The 17,952-nt window shown below is 38.4% G+C and overlaps 1 protein-coding gene across 6 annotated transcripts in view; it reads right to left on the bottom strand.

The window, feature by feature from the left end:
* The window catches only part of ADAMTSL3 (ADAMTS like 3), a 414,992-nt gene that overhangs the window by 120,855 nt on the left and 276,185 nt on the right, over nt 1–17,952 (bottom strand). For all 6 annotated transcript variants that reach the window (XM_050796105.1, XM_050796106.1, XM_050796108.1 and 3 more), the window contains exon 16: nt 8,449–8,735. In XM_050796105.1, coding sequence (XP_050652062.1) covers nt 8,449–8,735 — 287 coding nt within the window. The remainder of the gene's footprint in view (nt 1–8,448; nt 8,736–17,952) is intronic.

The raw sequence follows: 17,952 nt of genomic DNA, 5'->3' as shown, positions 1-17,952 counted from the left end.
GAAAAATATACGTAGCTTGTGGCAACACAGTGAGATCCCCATCTCTACAAAAAATACAAAAATTAGCTGGGTGTGGTGGGTGCGCCTATAGTCCCAGCTACTTGGGGGGCTGGGGTGAGGGGATCACTTCAGCCCAGGAGGCTGGGACTGCAGCAAGCTATGATTGTACCACTGCAGTCCAGCCTGAGCAACAGAGAAAGATTCTGTCTCAAAATATATACATATTTTTTAGTCTTCATCAAGAAATAAATTAATATTTAAAGCGTAAAAACACAGACTCCAAGAAAAGCAGCAGAACCAACAAATAAGCTGACATGTTCTTTTTGCTTGGTTGGGTTTCTGCCATTTGCAAATAACAGTCTTGACTACTTCAACATGTCAAATAACATAACACACACACAGACACACAGTGTAAGAATACCAGGAGAGATTTTTAAAATCCATAGTCAGAGCCTTTTATGTGCTACTCAGTATTTAATACGCCAAGTTGTAAAATAAATAAGGAAAAATTAATTTGTGTAAGAAAATTATGTTGCTTTAAAAATCAAGTAGTCTTGGGCCCTAGAAATAGATACAATATACTTTCTTGAAGCATCCATGGAACATCAACAAAAACAGATCCTGTATTAGTCTAGAAAACTGCAGTAAGTTTCAAAAGTCATAAATTATGCAGGTAACATTCTCTGACTATAATATAGTCCAACATAAGTGAATAATAAACAATCAAACTCACTAACTCCACATATTAGAATTTTTATAAAGTTCTAGGCCCAAGAATAAATAGATTGCACATTATTTGTGGCAGGAAAAGGAAGAACAGGGAGACTTATAGCCACTTCAGACTCGATGAACAACTCTAGAAAATAAATTTCAGTATCCTCATGAAATGGATGGTTTTTGTCCCAAGGGAATCTAAATTATGTAATTTATTTTAAAATTATTATAAGAACTTGGATTGAATATAACAATAAGTGGGGAAAACTTGAAAATAATGTTAAAGATAGAGCCATGATGCTTCCCCTCAATCCCAAAAACAGGACAGGATTTAGACAGTTGTAGGAACTAGCACTTTCAAACATTTTAAACAGATGATTTCTATGATATAAACTATTTAAAATTATTTAAAGGTATACAAAATGCCAGTTCATCTCACAAAACTACTAAAACCTGATACCTAAACCTATACGAGGAAAAAAGAGGTCTGCTTCATACAGTGTGGGCTTGTATAATGCCATATTATATATAATGATGTTCTTTGTTTCCAAAATACACACATACACACAGGCCTAGGATCATATTGGAAAGAAGAGTTAATTTTTTTCTCTTTCTGCTGATTAGCTAGTTTGACTGGACGGGTATTACTGTAAAGTACCAGGTAATGAAAAAGGGTGAAGCATAATATGTTATGGATCCAAAGGTATCCTGTTTGGTGTTAAAATGCAAGTTTTGTAGCACTTTAAATAGGTGAGTTCTTTTTAGGAACCAGTTGAGGAGACAGCTGGTAAAGATTAAGGATTGTTGAAAGCCATTTGGCCTTAGGAAGGGCATCATAAACCACTGGAGCCTAAGCGGAAGTGACCAATTATGTCAAGAGGACCTGGAAGAAACTACAGCTCGAGGCCTGTCATGATTTGAAGGGATTTGGAGAAAACAAAACGGCAGTTGCTAATGTACCATGTCGGGAACACATCTCTATTGGGAGTATGCTCAAATGAGCCCATAGTGGGCCAATGCAATCTTCATTCCCATTTTACCATTTGTAGAAAGGAATTCTTGTACTCCACTATGCAAAATAGAGTACATTTACATGCATCAGTATCATTCATATATATTTTTATATATATATATCCTAAATTAAATAATAGCATATTATAATCAGCAGTATAATAAAATTACATCATTACCTCAAACATCTGTCATTCACCTACCAATCACTTTCAGCAAATATTCATATGCACAAAAGCACAGAAATGACCAGATGGGAACTTCCTTTTATAAGCATACAAACCCACCTACTCTCATATCCTCACTAGCCTTTTCCCTGCTTATTACAATTAGAAGCTGCTCTTCCAATGAATTAAGACTGATCTCCACGACTGTGCTTGGAGTTTCATCCCTTTCCATCTTCTTAGAAAACCTATTTATTACTTTGTCTTTCACTTTCATTCTAGAGCTTTCTTGTTGCTTTTCAAATGTACCCAAGGGTCTCCGACATTAAATAACACCACCCCTCACCCACACCCACACAGATCTGCCTCAACCCACAAGGCCATCTTAGTCATCTCCTCCTCTCTGTCTTCTTTAACACGGCCAATTTTTGCTGCAAAACAAAACTCCTCTATTCATCTCCACTCTGTCACTTATCATTGTTTCCTCAACCCTTTCAAATCTGGTTTCCATCTCCGCTCCTCCACTGAAATGGCCTTTCCTTAAGTCCCCCGTAGCTTCACGCTGCTGAACCCAGTGCCAATGCTGAACCCTCTCCTCTCTGCCTCTGCATGGCATGCAACACAGATGACTGGTTTCCACCACACCACAGACTTCTGTTTTCGTCATATCTCGCTGATCTCTTCTCACAGACCCTTGCGGCTTAGTGTCCTCCACCCAGCCACTGAATGTTGAATTTCCTCAAGACTTAATCCTAGACCCTCTGCACTCCTCATAGTATTCTGAAAATTCTTGTCCATGCCCCTGGCTTCAATCCCTGGATACACAGATGATGCATAAATGTACCATTCCAGTTCAGACCACTCCTCTTCACTTCAGACTCACACATCCAACCGACTACTCAGCATCTCCACTTGGAAGTCAAGAGGCATCTTAAAAGTGTTATGTCCACAAATGAACTCATGGGTTCCCTCACCAACATTTAGCACTCATAATCTCAGAAAATAGTCTTAGGACTCAGACTTGCCATCACACTCTTGCTTACGCACTCCAGTGACAGATCCTTTTATCTCCTACACATCTCTCAAAGTCATCCACCATACTCCATCTCTACCATGGTCACCATTCCGGTCCGAGCTCTTGCCTGGAATAGGCAATAGCTTCCTATGTGATCGCTCTCACAACATTCTCATCCTCTCTAATCCATTCTCTACAATACAGCTGGACTAACCTTTATGAAATAAAAAGTTGGTCACATAACTCCCACTTTAATTACTTGAATGACTTCCCATTGATGTTGGGATAGACTCAAATCAACATGGCCTGTAAGGCCGTAATTATCTGGCCTCTGCCTTCCTATCTAGCAGCATGCCACACTAAACTCTGTCTCATTCTCAGTACTCCAACTGTGCCTGGCTTCTTCCATTCCTGGAATGTACCATGCACCCTTCTGCCGGCCTTTGCCTAGGCTCCTTCTGCTGGAAATTATCCGTGTGCCACTCCCTCCAAATCCCCTTTTGTTTAGCTAATGCCTCATCTTTTAGATTTAAATCCAAGTGTAATTAGGTCAAATGCCCCTTTTCATAGCACCATATACTTCTTTTGCAATTGCTGTAACCAGTGGTAATTCTATATACATGTGAGTATGATTATGTGATGAATGCACTTTCCCTATTAGAGTTCAGTTCCAAAGCTAGGAACTACTGAGTCACTATCACCTAGGCCAGTGTCTGGCTCATAGAAACATACAATAAATATTTGTAGAACATTGTTTTTAAATGAAACAATAAAGAGATCCCTGCTACTGACAGGACCTAGACAAGGTTGGCATTATCCACATTATTTACAATTGTTCCTGGAATTCTAGACAAGCCAATAAAATGTGAAACTTAAATAACCATTGGAAAGGGAAAGATAAAATCATCATTAATAGCAGATGATCATTTATTTAGAAAACTCATAAAAATAGGCTGAAAAATGATTAGAAGTATTAAAGTGTTCAGCAATTTAGTCAGATTTTTAAAAAGAGAAATACTCAAAGCATTCCAATATAAGAGGAATGCTTTATTATACTGTAAAATAGTCGTCCCACTAACATTTATTATATACAATGTACCACACACTGTTATTAAACACTCTTTGAACATCACCTTATTTAATAATCACATTTAATTATTTCATTAAGCCTAATGAGGTAGGTATGACTCCTATCATTACAGCAAAATAAACCACACCTCTACAAATTTAAACAGACAGCACAAAGAGAATTGCGAGCTGGGGTTCATACTGGGGTCAGGTCTCAAATGTCCACATATATACTCCTAGCCTGTGTTGTTGAAAAACATAAAGGTAAAAAAATGAGGTCATAAAAGCAACAAACAATATAAAATATAAAAGAAGGACTTCAGTAAGGAATGTTTATGATGTAATAAATTATAAAACCTTGCCAGAGGGTACTAAAAAGGTAGGCACATCTTCCAGGATGTACATGTGTATGTGTGTACATGCATGTGATGTATGTACACACACAGATACTGCTGCATGAGTACATGCATACATACATATACATACATACATACATACACACACTTTGGAAGCTGGAGATTGGTGTCTGGATTCTTCATGCTTTTAGGAATTAAAAAAGAATTCTCTGTTGCTACCCCAATGTGAAAAGAGACTTATGCAAGGATCTTAAGCATCAGTAATTACAACAAATGGATTTATTCTTATTTCCTGTATGATGTGAAGATAGGTTAGAAAACATAAGGATACAGAATATCAGAATGTGACCAAAATTTATCTTTTCAGAAACTTGTAATTTGTGTATTACTTTTCTAGCAAAAATAAGAATGTTGAATAAATAAATATATGCCTGTGTAAATTTCATTTTATTGTGGTTGTCAGTCATTGTAGACTTATCCTCTCTGCTATCCTGGGTGAAGGCTAAAAGCCCACATTCATAACTCACACATTACTGGACTTATGGAAGCTGAACTTACCTAACCACATTGAAACAGATCACAGAGGCAAGTACCACTGACTATAAGCAGTGTGGTTAGGACAGTAAAACCAAAACAACCAAAAGCTGTGTTCCATCAAGGCAAAGAATATGTTCTATTTATTTTACATCCCTGAAGATTTAGTGCAGAACTTGGTGAAGAACCATGGAGTCTAACACAGAGCAGGTACCCAATTTCCAGCCTTTATTATGTTTTATTTCATTTTTTTTCCTAAAGACTGGGTCTTGCTATGTTGCCCAGATTGATCTCGAACTCCTGGCCTCAAGAGATCCTCCTGTCTCAGCCTCCCAAAGTTCTGGGATTACAGGCCTGAGTCACTTCACCCACAATTTCCATCCCAGCCTTTATAAAGGATTTTGGTTTTATGCCTTAGCTCTTCAGTTTTATAGGATTTAGTTATTTATAATAAGGAACTTTAATCTTGAACTCAAGAAATTAAAAATACTACTTTTTGCAAAGCTAGGAAGCTTATTACATGTACTTACAATTCAGTCAACCTTCTCTAACGAAAGAGAATCAAGTTATTCATTTTCTATTGTTGGCTTTATGATGGACTCTGAGTCTCAGCTTCCCCAACTACAAAATCTGGGTTAGGTGTCCAAGGTTCATTTCAATAATATTATTCCAGGATTAAACAATAAAATATACCCTTATAAGACTAAACTGCTGCTTCCCTGAGTAGTAAAAGGCTACCAACTTCAGCTCTTTTAAAATTTGTAAAATGTGCTCCAGATACACAAGAGTATATCATAAAGCAAATGGGCACCTTAACATCACCCATCTGAATACTGAATTGCATTTCTGACAGATGCAAGGCAGTTTCTCTTCTCATAGCAGGGCAAAAGGTGCACAGTGCCACTAAGGATAATCAAACTCAATTAGTCAAGTGTCAAAAAACTTAACATGTTTTAAATGGATTCAAAGGTAATTCTATCTACTCCAAGGTATATAACCAAAATAAATAAAAACACATGTCCATATAAAATGATATACATGAACGTTCACAGCAGCACTATTCTCAATACCCCAAACATGCAAACAACTCAAACTTCTATCAATCGATGAATGGGTAAAATGTTGTATATCCATATAATGGAATACTACTTGGCCATAAAAAGGAATGAAGTACTGACACATGCTACAACATAGATGAACCTTGAAAACACTATGCTAAGTGAAAGATGGCAGTCACAGAGGGCCACATATTATATAATTCCATTATATGCGATGTCCATAATAGAGAGTAGTGGTTTCCAGGGGTTAGAGTTTGAGGGAAAATGGGGTATGATTGCTTAAGGATATAGTATTCTCTGGGAAAGTGTTCTGAAATTGATTATGTTAATGGCTGCACAGCTTTGTAACTAGAAACCACTACGTTGTATACTTTAAATGCATAAATTATATGGTGTGTGCGTTATATCTCAATAAAGCTGTTACTGAAAAAAAAAAAAAAAAGAGAGAGAAATTTATCCCATGAGTTCAGCCATCCTGGAGGTGGAATCTAGGGCCATCTCAGTGGGTACTGGGAACACAAGGTAGATTCTAGTATTTTACTAAAAGGCTCCAAAAATGAGGTCTAACAGCAATCTCTCTCAGCTGAATTAGAATTTACCTGGTCATCTCTCTTTGGGCAACTCTGACTGGTCTGTTGAGTTTCAAGTACCCAGCATGCTATGCTTTCCCAAGATGAGGGGATCTTGCCAGTCAGGAGAAGACAAAAACAAGGATTCTACCAACAGCACTTAAAAGCTTGAGATTACAAGGTAGATGTTGGGGTGTGCAAGCAACAGCTGGACTTGTTCCTGTTCTCCTAATGAAAGACACAGCTCCAAGTCTCTAGTAAGACTGCAGCAATGTGGTGGCCCAGAAGCAATGGAGACAGCTGGCATTTTGTAGTCATACAGTAGAAAGTTCCAGGCATGTATTATTGTGATTGAATAGGGGACCATCTTTGCATCTCAGTGGCTATTTCTAGAGGGTTTCCCCATCCATCAAGAGAAAGCACGAATTCCCAAATTGCCAAGGGCATGTTAGAGTTGAGGTTTCCAAGACATAAAAAACAAAAACAACAACAAACAAACAAATGTGTCCAGGATTCTGAACTCAAGAGCGGGCAGGAGTTTGGCTTGGGCAAGAACAGACACAAGGCAGTGTGGGGGGCAACCCAGACAATGTGCTGTGGAGGGAAGAGATACAGCAGATATTTAAGGTTCAAGTAAACCAGAAAGACTAAATTCCTAGCTAGATGGCATGGACTTGTAGCAACCAGACAGAAGCAAGTAAGAGGGAGAAAGAATCCAGAAGCAGCTAAGACACCTGAAGTCCACATGTGCAACTCTGTCTGCAAGGCAGTAGTTTAGGGGCAGCCTGGGGGTAAGGTACATGGCACTTCAGCTGGGTTTACTGCCAGGCTAGCAAGGTTATACAAAAAGTGGCAAGGATAGGCAGGTACAGAAGTTGAATTAGACAGGAAAGAGAAAGACAGACACAATCAAGTCATAGAGACTGAATGACAAGGATTGAGAATTCAGGCTCAAGAGTGAGGGGTTCAGGCACAATGAATGGGCCATGAGCTCCACAACTTGATAGGGAGTTTCAAGTAATGGGCTCAAGACTGTTGGGAAGAGTAAAGCATGATCTTGAGCCAAGAACTCTAAGACAGTAGCTCCTTGTGGTTTTCCCACCATTGGCTGGACAGAGAGCAGAGCACATTCAGGCACCAAGTTCTTTACATAACTGCTGGCTGCAAGGCACAGTCAGGGGTCAAAGAATGTGGTGACAGGAGCTCTGGATCCCTGGTCAGACCCAGTCTCCTTCATGTGAGTAAAAGATATAGTTTTCTTATTTGTTATTTCTATCTTTTTACTTTCAACAGAGCCCTCAAGAGTGGCTATCTGGACTCCTGCTGACCGCTCCTTCACTCCCTTTTGGATCCTAAATTGCATAAATCATCAGGAGGCCAACTTCTCACCCCTTTGGGGTCACCTGACTGTACAACCACTTTTTAATCCTAACAGGGTTTCCTGGCTGTGTATGTCACCCTGATGTACACAAACATAAATCATGGTGATTAGTTTGTTCCCGTAGGTGCTGGTCCAATGTGCGGATATGAACCCAAATATTTTGAGGACAGACTCTGATCTAGAGTTGCATCAGATAATGCAATTCCAGGCTACCTCAATCTATAAGACTGATTTATGAACAAGATTGCCTTAACTTATCCATTCTGCATTTTCCTATTTATTTCATATAAACCAGAGATTCCCACCCCATCTCAGTTATGCAGATTCTTAGGCAAAGAAACATACTTTTTTTGGTTAGGATATAGTACCACTCTCCTTTACCTTTCTAAAATAATCACTACCAAAAAAACAAAAGAAAAAGAAAGAAAAAGAAGAAAAAGTATCATTTTCAGTTATTTGAATAACTTCATCTCCTTTAGACTTTTGCTAATTTGCATATTTGGCTTACCTGATTGAGTAATTTCTCAAACCACTAGCAACACACAACATAACTGTCCCTTAAGCAAAGGTTCAAATACCTCCCAAACATGTTGCTGTGCAAGGGGTGAACCCAGCATACTCCCAGTCGTAAGTCATCTCACTGTCCTCAGGGAGAGGGATGTCCAGCTCTCGGGAGGCCAGGCTCTCATCACATGCTTCCAGGAGACAAGGTCGTTCTGTGGGCAGCTTGGGGCCTTCACACTCTTCCTCAGGCAGCTCAGTCTCAGTCTGCGTGAATGTGAGGAGCACACGGCACTTCACCTCGCGGACCTGAACACCCGGCCCACACGTGGTACTACAGGCTGACCAGGGATCTGGAATGAACCTAGGGAAAACCAGGGAGCCACCAGAAAAGGACACTGAGGGTCATTAAATACAGGCCAGAAAAGGAAGAGTGACACATTCAGTGAAGGCAAAAATAACCAGCTTCACTCGGGGAAATTCCACACATTTGGAATTCTATACTTTTGTTGATGGTCAATAATGCAGTTAACAAACTTTCAAATCTTACTAGCAACAGAAAGAGTAATTCACTAAATATATATTCTACTTTTACATACATTTTATAATTCAAATCTGTGCTATGGCCTTTGGGAAAATTACAAAGGTTTTATTTAAGATTTAGTAATAAACCATCATATGGAGATCACTTCTAATCTAATTTCTTTTATAATATGGAGATTTTCACCAATATTTACTCAGTAAATTAGTATTGAGCTTATCCTCTGTAATGGGCATATTAGTATTAAACTGTCTCAAGTTTAGCAGCTAAATTTTAGGTTATCTTAAACACTTTTTACAGAGTAGATGAAGCCTTAATATTCTTTTATGTTTAATATACAAGTGCACAAAGCTTCTGGATCTTCTTTAAAACAAAAGAAATACTGCACAATCTTGCTGAACAAAGCATTTAATTCTTATTCTGAATTATTATCTACTAAATCAAAGGTCATCAAACTATGACTAGCAGGTCAAATGTGGCCCACCTATCTTCAGTACAGCCCACCAGCTGAGAATCATTTTTACATTTTTTAACTGTTGGGAGAAAAAAAGATCTTTTGTAACATGTGAAAATTACATAAAATTAAATTTTACTGTGCATAACTAAAGTTTTACTGGAATATAATCACACTCATTTTTCCACCTATTGTCTATGGCTTTTGTGCTACCTAAAAGAACTGAATATTTGCAATAGAAACCATTTGGCCTACAATGCCTAAAATATTTACTATCTGGTCCTTTACTGGACTCCTGCACAGAATTTGAAAACAAGATTCCGTAGGGATAGATATATTTAAGATACTCTGAAGAAACACTTTATATCCTGAGATATTAATAAGTGATAGAGGAGAAAGGGTTCAGTAATAGAATACGTTTTGAAAACTTTGAGCTCAATAATGTTCAACAGATTTATTCACCGCAAAACTTTTCCAAAGACTATGAAATACAAATGCATAATACAAATGCTTAAGAGAGAAATATTATGTGCATCATTTCATAAACTTAAGTGAATACAGACCCTTATCCATGGGATTACATTCTACTAAATAACTTGAGAAAACACTGCTAAGATGTTTGTTTAAGACGCAGTTCCAAAGCTTAATATTTCCAACCTCAGAAAGACAGGGTTGTAAGGTTCTCACAGAGTCATCCAACCTTTTTTCCCCAGGCAAGACTTGAATATAGTTGTCCAAAAAAGCACACCCCCAATCAGCAGAATGAAATGCCATTGCTATATACGTGTCCTGCAAAGAAATATCAATCAACACAAAACATGTTGTTCACTGTGTTGGAAATTGTTAGTGTGGAACCCTTCTCTCTAATTCTCAGATTCCATGTGAGGGCTTGCTCAGCTTCCCAGGATGGGGCAATGCTGGAGTTAATATTTGATGTTTCTTTTCTTTCTTTGCTACTTTTATGGTAGAATCAGAAAGGAGACTGGTTAAAGATGAGGAATCCATATAGTGTAATAATATGCAGTCATTTAAAAGGACATGGGTTTAGGTATGAATTGATAAAGAACAGTCTTCTCTTGAAGACTGTTACATGAAATAAATACATTATACATATATGCTACAGTCTATAACATACACTATCTATATACACCTATATACTATTTTTTGATTTGAGAAAAAAGAGATCATAGTATATGAACTCTCTCATATGTAGCATGTTTGTATGTGTCCTGGATTATGTATAATTTCTCTCTTCTAGAAGCAACTGAAAGTGTCAGGAACTAGAATGTTTAAAGAGGGAGGTTTTTACTTTATATCTTTAAAAGGTTTAAAGTTTCTAAGCATGTGCATATTCTACCTTACGGTCATTTTTTTCTCTCTTTTCTCCTTGGTAATAAAAACTTACAAATTGGGATTTTGTTTTAATGGGAAGTAGATATTTTCATTCAAATTGAACTTCTATATCTTGGTGATTGAGAATCTCCAGAAGAGATGAGGTAAGAAGGTTCACCTCCGCCAAGCAGGGTGGCTCACACCTGTAATCTCAGCACTTTGGGATGCTGAGGCAGGTGAATCACCTGAGGTCAGGAGTTCGAGACTAGCCTGGCCAACATGGTGAAACTCGGTCTCCACTTAAAAAAAAAAAGCAAAACAAAAATTAATCATGGTGGTGCACGCCTGTAATCCCAGCTACTTGGGAGGCTGAGGCAGGAGAATCGCCTGAACCCAGGAGGTGGAGGTTGTAGCGAGCCAAGATTGTGCCACTGTACTGCAGCCTGGGCAACAGAGTGAGACTCCATCTCAAAAAAACAAACAAACAAAAATGTTCACCTCAACTCCCAGCAGGACAAATAATGGTTACACTCAACGTCCTCCTGGGTTTTCTGTATATTTCAAGCTGGTTTTCAATGATTTTTTAAAAAGTCCCTTTAAAAAGTAAATGTTAGTTCCATCCAAAGTAACAAGAAGTGACTTAAAGGTTAAAAAAACAAAAAAAAAAACAAAAACAACAACAACAAAAAACAACCCATGACAACTAAAAAATACTTACACATGATCCAGCATGATTTCCTTCTATGTATTATTTTTTATTTAAAGATATTATACCACACAATTCTGAATCTTGTCTCACCAATTTTGTTTTTTAAAGGAAGAAAGGAGTACATTCAAAGAGCCATGTCTGGGCAAAAAACAACCAGAGGAACAGGTTGTGTTACCTATGTCTTTGCACATGGAAGAACTGAAAAAGAATAACATTTCACTGATGTGAGAGCTTCAAGATGAGATGATAAAACAACAGAGTAAAATGGAAAATGGCAGAGCTGAGGAAACCAACTGTGAAACATAATAACACTATTGTCACGTCTAACAAGTAATTCAGAACTAGGAAAAAACAGAAGACACATGGCTGAAGATCAAATTAATGACACAGAGGCCAGACTTGGAAGTGAATGAAGCATTGAAAGAAAGAGAAGCTGCAAAGAAAACTTTTGTAGGGATGGAAATGTTCTGGATCTTGAGTGGGACTGGGGTTTGAGGGATATATACATCTGTCAAAACGTATTAGCCGGGTGTGATGGCTCACGCCTATAATCCCAGCACTCTAGGAGGCCGAGGCAGGTGGATAACCTGAGGTCAGGAGTTCGAGACCAGGCTGGCCAACATGGTGAGACCCTATCTCTACTAAAAATACAAAAAAATTAGCCAGGCATGGTGGTGCATGCCTGTAATCCCAGCTACTCGGGAGGCTGAGGCAGGAGAATCACTTGAACCCAGAAGGCAGAGGTTGCAGTGAGCTGAGATCACACCACTGTACTCCAGCCTGGACAACAGAGTGAGACTCCACCTCAAAAGAAAGAAAGAAAAAAAAACCACTCATTGATGGTGCACTTTAAATAGACACAGTTTATTGTATGTAAACTACATCTCTATAAAATTGATTTTCTGAAGCACAATTTTAAGGGACTAAGTTAAAGAGAACCTAGGTAATCCAATATTGAAGAAAACCAGATTCTTCATGTAGAGATTCCAACACATGAAACAGAAAAGGTGCTCAGAAATAAAATATGAAAAAAGTGACTGAAATACATCCTGAAAAGGTACACTCTCTTCCAGGAAAAAGTAATTAAAATGATGAACATAAAAACCTAGAATTGTAGGCAGAATAATGGCTCCTCAAACCTGCAAGTACTCCCATGCCCTAATCCCTAGAATGTGTGAATACATTACCATACACAGCAAAAGGGAATTTACAGGTGTGACCTCGAGATGGGATGATAATCCCAGATTACTTTGGTGAGCTTAACCGAATCACAGACATCCTTAAAAACAAGGACATCACTCTGGCTGGAGTCAGAAATATAAGTAGATTAATAAGCGAGAGGGATTTGAAGTGTAAGAGGAACTCACCCACTGTTGCTGGCTCAAAGATGGATGAGACCATAAGCCAAGGAATGCAGGTGGCCTCTAGAAATTGAGAACAATCTCCCAGCCCACAGCCAGCAAGGAAATGAAGATCTCAGCTCTACAAATGCATGGAACTGAATTCTGCCAATTATTCTAATGAGCCTAGAAGTGGACTCCTGCCAAAGAAGACTTCATGCTGACAGACACCTTGATCCTGGCCTACTGGGAACTGGAACAGAGACACCAGCTGAATTTACTGGGCTTCTGACCCACTGAACTGTGGGATAATACATTTGTGTTGTTTTACACCACTAAGTTTGTGGTCTTGGCAGCTATGGAAAATGAGTATACCTGGCTAACAAAGCTTTGAGCATAAAGAAAGAATTGTCGAGGTGTCTAGACACAAAAAGTAAGTCTCCTATAGGAACAAAAAGACAGGGGTACCTCAGATGCACACAACATTCAAAATCAGGAAAAAATACAGTAACAGTTTTGAGAGAGAGAGAGAGAATAGGAGACGTACGAATAGGAGTCCAGTAAAACTGTTATTCAAATACAAAGGTAGTAATTTTCTGTAAAATAAGAACAATAATAGTACCTACCTAATGGGATTGGGTGAGGATTAAATGTAATGACATCTGAGTTGAAAGCTCAATAAGTACAATAAAATAAAAATAGTAACATCAGACATTCATTGCATTATTATTCCTGTGAGACACTGTCTTCAGTGCTTCAAACAAATTGTATCATTTTCTTTTAACAACAACCCTATCAGGAAATATTATTATGCCCACTTTACAGATGAGAAAACTGAGGTACAGAGAAGTAATCAAAGGGTATACAACAGCTGCTAGCATTATTCTACATAGCCTCACCTGTATCAGAGGATACAGAAGCACTTAAAGATCATGCAGGATGACAGTATATGAATCCAAAGACAATTTGACAATGCTCTTTTAGATAATTTATTTTTCTATTTCCAGAATGAGGAAACAAAACACAAATATCCAACTGCTAAAATCATTCTTCAGTGTAAGAGAAGAAGGCAGCATGTATTAGTGAAAGAAAAATGTCAGCATGTATTAGTGAAAGAAAAACGTATCTTGGGACACTTAAACACTGTCAGTGGGAAGGTAAATTAGGACAACCTCCATGGAGATTTCTCAAAGACTTAAAAATAAAACTGCCAGCTGGGCGCGGTGGCTCACGCCTGTAATCCCAGCACTTTGGGAGGCCAAGGCAGGCGGATCAGGAGATCAAGACCGATTGGCTAACACGGTGAAACCCCGTCTCTACTAAAAATACAAAAAAATTAGCCAGTCGTGGTGGCGGGCGCCTATAGTCCCGGCTACTCGGGAGGCTGAGGCAGGTGAATGGCGTGAACCCGGGAGGCAGAGCTTGCAGTGAGCTGAGATCGCACCACTGCACTCCAGTCTGGGCAACAGAGCAAGACTGTCTCAAAAAATAAAATAAAACAAAATAAAAATAAATAATAAAAATAAATAAAACTGCCCTTTGATCCAGAATTCCACTACTGGGTATTTACTCAAAGGAAAATAAATCATTATATCAAAAATATATCTGCATTTGTATGTTTGTCAAAGCACTATTCACAATAGTAAAGATACAAAATCAACCTAAGTTCTCACCTACAGATAAATGGATAAGGATAAAGAAAATATAGCCTATATACACAATGGAATACTATTCAGCCATTAAAAAGAATGAAATCTGGCAGGGCATGGTGGCTCACACCTGTAATCCCAGCACTTTGGGAGGTCAAGGTCGGCAGATCACTTGAGGTCAGGAGTTGGAGACCAGCCTGGCCAACATGGTGAAATCCCGTGTCTACTAAAAATCCAAAAAAAAATTAGCCAGGTGTGGTGGTGCACGCCTGCAGTTCTAGCTACTAGGGAGGCTGAGGCAGGAGAACTGCTTGAACCTGGGAGGTGGAGTTGCAGTGAACTGAGATCACACCACCGCACTCCAGCCTGGGTGACACAGTGAGACTCCATCTCAAAATGAAAAACAAACAACAACAACAACAACAAATGCCAATTTATTCATTTTAAATCTAGAGAAATCAGCAGAAATGGCACCATTCTTGATATTTATGATAAAAATTATATAGGTTTGAGTTTGTTAAAAAATCAAATTATAGTAGATAAATCTCCTATTATAGAAAACAAATCAAGTTCATATAGATCATGTAGGAAAACATCAGAAACAAGGAAATATTTAAAATGGAGACCGGAACTATCAGCAATAAAACTCCATTTAAATGGATTAAACTTTCCTTTTAAAAACAGACTCTCTCTCTCTCTTTTTATTTTTTTTTCCAGAGACAGGGTCTTGCTGTGTCACCCAGGCTGGAATGCAGTGGTGTGATCACGGCTCAATGCAGCCTTGAACTCTGGGGCTCAATCAAGTGAGCCCCTCACCTCAGCCTCCCTAGTAGCTGGAACTACAGAGGCCTGCCACTGCACCCAGCTGGTAATTTTAAAACCTATAGATAAAACAAATAACACAAAATGACTTCAGACATGTAAAAAGTAAAAGAATAAACAAAATGAGATCAGAAAAATACAAATGAAAATACAGTGGAAGAGCAAAAAAGCAGGTGTAAATATTAGGAAAGAATAAACATAATAGACAAAATCATCATATTTGAAAATGACACAGCTATGAAAAGTACTAAAATTAACAGAAAAATTTTGGAAAAAACCAAAACAGTTCAATAAAGTAGTCCATAACTCTGAGAGTGTGTGTGTGTGTGTGTGTGTATGTTGCACTATACAAATCTACAGATACATATACTAAAATTACCAGTTTTCCCAGAATTCAGCCACACTTACTGTTAGCTGCCAGGCACTATGCTAAGCACATTACATGTATTATTTAATATAATTCTCGCCATGACCTGATGAATAAAGATCATTATTTTCCTGATTTTACAGATGAGGAAAACTGACGTATAAAATACTCAGGGGATTCTAAGCCTAAAGACCTGAATAGATGGAGAGACCACACACCCCTGAATGGGAAGACTCAAAATTACAAAGATGTTTATTCTCCCCTAATTAATTCAGAAAAAAATGCAGTTCTGAGCCAAACTGCTGAAGCAGTTTTTTGTGCGGGAAGTTGCAAACAGACAATACAACTCTAAAGTTTTATGTAAGGTTAGGTGAGAACAATCAGTAACATTTTTAAAAGGAATACAATTACAGAGTACTTGCACAGTTTAATAGAAAAAAGTATTTAAAGACACAGTGATTCAAATAATATGGTACTGGCACTGGAGTATTATGTGTACAATGATGTCATTTTAAAACCAAAGTGGGTAGTTTACTCAACAGATAGTGCTAGGGCAATTGGTTAATTATTTGGAAAAATTGTTAGATTGAGATTACATATTACATGTGAAAGTAAATTTCCCATGGATCAAAGTTAAGTGCAAAACATGAACCATAAAAAATACTACAAAATAACATTTAAAAAAAAGATAATCTCCTGATTTTGATGAATGTATGGGGATAAAGGCAAGCTGGAGGAACTGCTGCTGGCAAGAGAAGCCAGCACTGATTTCTCTCTAAAAGGAAATTTGACAATAGAAATTAAATGCCTATCCCTGGCCCAGAAATTCCATGCCAGAAATTACGTCCAATGAGACAATTAGAGATGTGCAATTTGAAATTCGCTGCAGTTTTATTTATCATTGTGAATAACTGGAAACAAACTGCAGGTCACCAGAGGGATCTTTCAAAAATGTAATTGACATTATGTCACTTCTCTAGTTAAAATCCTTAAATGGCTCCCACAGCCTGCTGATAAAGTCTAAGCTCCTTGGTGAACCATGGAAGACCCTCAAGACTTGCTGTCTCCTCCAGCTGCATCCTTGCTGCCATTACTGCTCCCCCGCTCATCCCCCGGCCCCTCAACCCCATCAGACCACCTCAGTAACCTGCGTGGTCTACATGGGCCAGTGAGCCTGCACACAAGCCTCTATTCCAAATACCTGACATGCTACTCTTCTGACGCTGTAGGACACTCTAGGATCTCAGTTCATGTACCATCTATTTCCGGAAACCATCCCTGATCCCAAATAACACCATAATGTAATTATAATGCATTGCAACCTTACAATACCATCATGCAGTCACTCACTTCCCTGTCTACTCCATTAGATAAACCCAAGGATGGGTTAGACTTGAATTCAGTACATCTGACACGAAACTGCAGCTCTTTCTAGTCTTATGTGCCATAGAATCACTGTCCACCACTTAATATCTCCAAAACAATTCCTTTACGTTTCTATGCCTCTGTTTCCTAAGCCCAAAATGAAGACAAGAAAAGCACCTCCTCATAGAGGAGTTGTGAGCATTAAACAACTTAATCCACGTAGAACACTCAGAACAAGGTCTGGCACAAAGCACTTCACAATATTTGTTGTTATCACTGTTGTTGTTAGAAAAACAGATTCCTGAAATGTCACCTAATTTGACTTTAGGAAATACAATCTCCACAAATGGAGAAGTTAAGACAGCAGTGAAGGAAACATACAAGGTGTGCTAAGTCCATCCTATTTCCTTAGTTTTTGTATATGAAAAACAAGAGCGAGGGCAACAAGTTTGCTGAAACAAACAAAGAGGCTCCAGGGAGGAACTTTTAAAACAACCATGAACCAATGAACCATATCAACTGTCAACACATTCCACAATTGAAAGTTAAGAAGGTCAGTACTGCAGTTCCCTTGGCTTAGATTTATATGCTATAATTTTTATTTTCCTAATTTAAAAAAAAGCAAAAAAGCCCTTTGAACATCCGCTCCCTATGTAAATTCAGAGCTTGAGCCATGGTAAACCACAGAGGCAGAAATATTTATCTCCTCCAGGCCGGCTTGGCAGGCTCTAATGGAGGGATGTAAAATACAGCTGCGTTCACCCTCCCCTTCATTGTCAACAAGGAAGCATCCCCAAACCCAAACCACAAAAGACAGTGGTAATAAAAGGATGCACTGGAAGCTGAGATATGCTGCGGTTTTGTTTGGAAATCGAGGGAATGAATAGAGTCAGAAGTGGTGGCAGGAAACTATAAACTTCACACTAGATGGCTAGGACCAAGCCAGAAACTGCCAGGCAGTGTGAATTATGCAGGAAAATTGCAGAGAGACCACAGAGGGAG

Source organism: Macaca thibetana, chromosome 7 (assembly GCF_024542745.1).
Source record: "Macaca thibetana thibetana isolate TM-01 chromosome 7, ASM2454274v1, whole genome shotgun sequence".
Lineage (NCBI taxonomy): Eukaryota > Metazoa > Chordata > Mammalia > Primates > Cercopithecidae > Macaca > Macaca thibetana.
Note: the sequence above shows the minus strand (reverse complement) of the source record. Positions and strands in the feature narration are given on the sequence as shown.